The 2,891-nt window shown below is 34.9% G+C and overlaps 1 protein-coding gene across 1 annotated transcript; it reads left to right on the top strand.

The window, feature by feature from the left end:
* Window positions 1-889: 889 nt before the first annotated feature.
* LOC147382051 (receptor kinase-like protein Xa21) lies at window positions 890-2,610 on the top strand. The gene is made up of 2 exons (XM_086429606.1): window positions 890-2,088; window positions 2,180-2,610. The coding sequence occupies exons 1-2, from the start codon at window positions 894-896 to the stop codon at window positions 2,569-2,571; spliced, it is 1,587 nt and encodes a 528-aa protein (XP_086285732.1). The 5' UTR covers window positions 890-893; the 3' UTR covers window positions 2,572-2,610.
* Window positions 2,611-2,891: the final 281 nt, after the last annotated feature.

Genomic DNA, 2,891 nt, shown 5'->3' with positions numbered 1-2,891 from the left:
GAATCTTTCATCTCTTACCATGCTTTCTCTAGGAATGAATTCTCTACAAGGAAGTATTCCAGATTCCCTCGGTCAACTTAAAAATCTAAATAAATTGGGTCTTGGTCCAAATTTTTTTTCTGGTACCATTCCTCCCTCTCTTTATAATCTCTCATCTATAGCAATTTTTTCTGTAACAGATAACCAACTAACTGGCAATCTTCCACTTGAGATAGGCCTCAATCTTCCCAATCTCGAATTATTTTTTTTTGGAAAAAATAATTTTTTTGGATCCATTCCTATATCATTGTTCAATGCTTCACAACTTCAGAAGGTTGACATTGGTGTAAACAATTTTTCTGGAAAAGTCCCAATTGAGATAGGATACCTAAATGGCCTTGAGTTTCTAGGTTTGGAAGCCAATCATTTAGGAAGTGGGAAAGAAAATGATTTGAATTTTCTAAATTCCTTGACCAACTGCACTAAGCTACAATGGTTGATTATTGCTGCAAATCATTTTGGAGGTAAGCTACCGAATTTTATAACCCATCTGTCCAACCAACTCACTTCACTAGATCTAACACAAAATCAAATATTCGGAAGCATTCCTTCTAAAATTGGAAACTTCACTAACTTAATTATGCTATCTATGGGGAACAACTTTCTCACTGGTAGCATTCCCAATGGCATTGGGTTGCTCCAAAAGTTGCAAAAGTTGGATTTAAGTGGAAATAGATTGTCAGGATATATTCCTAACTCCCTGGGGAACAACACTAATGTATATTCTCTCAATTTATCAAAAATTTCTTAGTAGGAAGTGTCATTCCAGATTTTAAGAATTATTGTCTTTTACAGACTTTGGATCTTTCAAAAAATAACCTTAATGGAAAAATTCTTGGTTATCGTCGCAGTTAATGTTTCTTTTCTTAGCTGATAATTCTTTGACTGGGTCCCTACCTTTGGAAGTGGGTAACTTGAAAAATCTTGAAGTGCTAGATGTTTCTGAGAACAATATGTCTCAAGAAATTCCTAGCACACTTGGTGGTTGTTTGAGCTTAGAACGCCTTTATTTGTCAAGCAATTTCTTTCAAGGACCTATCCCCTCATCTTTTAGCTCTTTGAAAAATCTTCAAGATTTAGATCTTTCGCGTAATAACTTATCTGGAAAAATTCCTAAAGATCTCGATGACCTATTCTTTCTAAAAAAATTAAATCTGTCTTTCAATAATTTTGAGGGTGAGGTACCAATAAAGGGTGTCTTTCAAAATGCAAGTGAATTTGTATTTTCTGGGAATAATAAACTTTGTGGGGGCATCCCAGAACTTCAATTACCTGCATGTCCCATCAAGAAATCCAAGCAAAGAAGAACATCTCTTCCTTTGAAGGTGACAATTGGTATAATAATATCAGTATTGTCAATTGTGGGGGCATCTTTTCTTGTTATTTATTGGATGAGAAAACCAAGAATGAAATCTTCTTTCACATTTTCCTTGGGTGACTTTTTTAAAAGGATTTCTTACAGTGGACTCCATAAAGCAACAGATGGATTTTCTTCAGCCAACTTGATTGGTATGGGAAACTTTGGGTCTGTGTATAAAGGGGTTCTTCATCCAGATGAGACACTTGTTGCAGTGAAGGTATTCAACCTTAAGATACGAGGAGCTTCCAAGAGTTTCATTACTGAGTGTAAAGCTTTAAGAAAAGCCCAGCATCGAAATCTACTCAAAATCATAACTGCATGCTCAAGTATGGACTTCAGTGGTAATGATTTCAAAGCTTTAGTTTTTGAGTTCATGCCTAACGGGAGTCTAGAAAATTGGTTGCATCCAAATTCAGACGAGAGGCCTCAATCGAGAGACTTGAACCTTGGCCTGAGACTTAACATAGCAATCGACATTGCTTGTGCAATGGATTATCTTCATAACCATTGTCAAACACAAATTATTCATTGCGATCTAAAGCCAAGCAATGTTCTTCTTGACAATGAAATGATAGCTCATGTGGGTGACTTTGGCTTAGCAAAGATTCTCGCTATAAATGCAAGCAATTCTGGTAAAATTGAAACCAATTCAGTGGTTGTAAAAGGATCCATTGGATATATCCCTCCAGGTATGAATTTCATTTATGTTAAAAAATTTCAAGTTATATATATATATATATTATTTTAATACTTGACTAGATAATACATATTGGATTGCAGAGTATGGTATGGGTACTGAGGTGTCTACACAAGGAGATGTGTACAGCTATGGAATACTTTTGCTGGAATTGTTAACAGGAAAAAGGCCAACTGATGCAATTTTTAAGGATGGTTTAAGCCTTCATCATTTTTCCAAAATGGCTTTGAATGGGCGACTGATGGAAATTTTGGATCCGCACTTATGCGTAGAAGAACATAATGGTGCTATCAATGATTTTGAAAATCAAAGATACAATACAATATATGAAATGCGAGAATACTTGATTTGCATGTTTAGAATTGGAGTTGCATGTTCTGCAGAGTCGGTAGGTGACCGAATGGAAATCAAGGATGTGCTCATGGAGTTGCAAATGATTAAGAAAATGTTTATTGAAGATAGAACTCATCAATAGATAGATGAGCACTCCCCTGTTGAGTTTAGTTTTAAGTTTCGCTCATAGTTTGTTTTTTTTTTATTGTAATTTTCTCTACAGTTATGTAATATAGCTTAAAGGACTTCCTTTACTGATTTAAATAAGAAATTATTGCTTCAAGATTTTTTTTTCAAGTCTCTAATCTCTTTTCACTTTAACTTGAATAGAAGAGTGCTGATTTTGTAATTCAACCTGACAGGGTAAGTCAAAAACTCAACTGATGGGTACTAACAAGAACCGTAGATTTTTTCCCTCGGGATACATAACTGTACAAATTATGAGAATAAAGCTACGGTTCT

Source organism: Akebia trifoliata, unplaced genomic scaffold (genome assembly GCF_017979445.1).
Source record: "Akebia trifoliata isolate Shusen 1 unplaced genomic scaffold, ASM1797944v1 Contig00072, whole genome shotgun sequence".
Taxonomy (NCBI): domain Eukaryota; kingdom Viridiplantae; phylum Streptophyta; class Magnoliopsida; order Ranunculales; family Lardizabalaceae; genus Akebia; species Akebia trifoliata.
The sequence above is the reverse complement of the archived record's forward strand: the minus strand, read 5'-3'. Positions and strand labels throughout refer to the sequence as shown.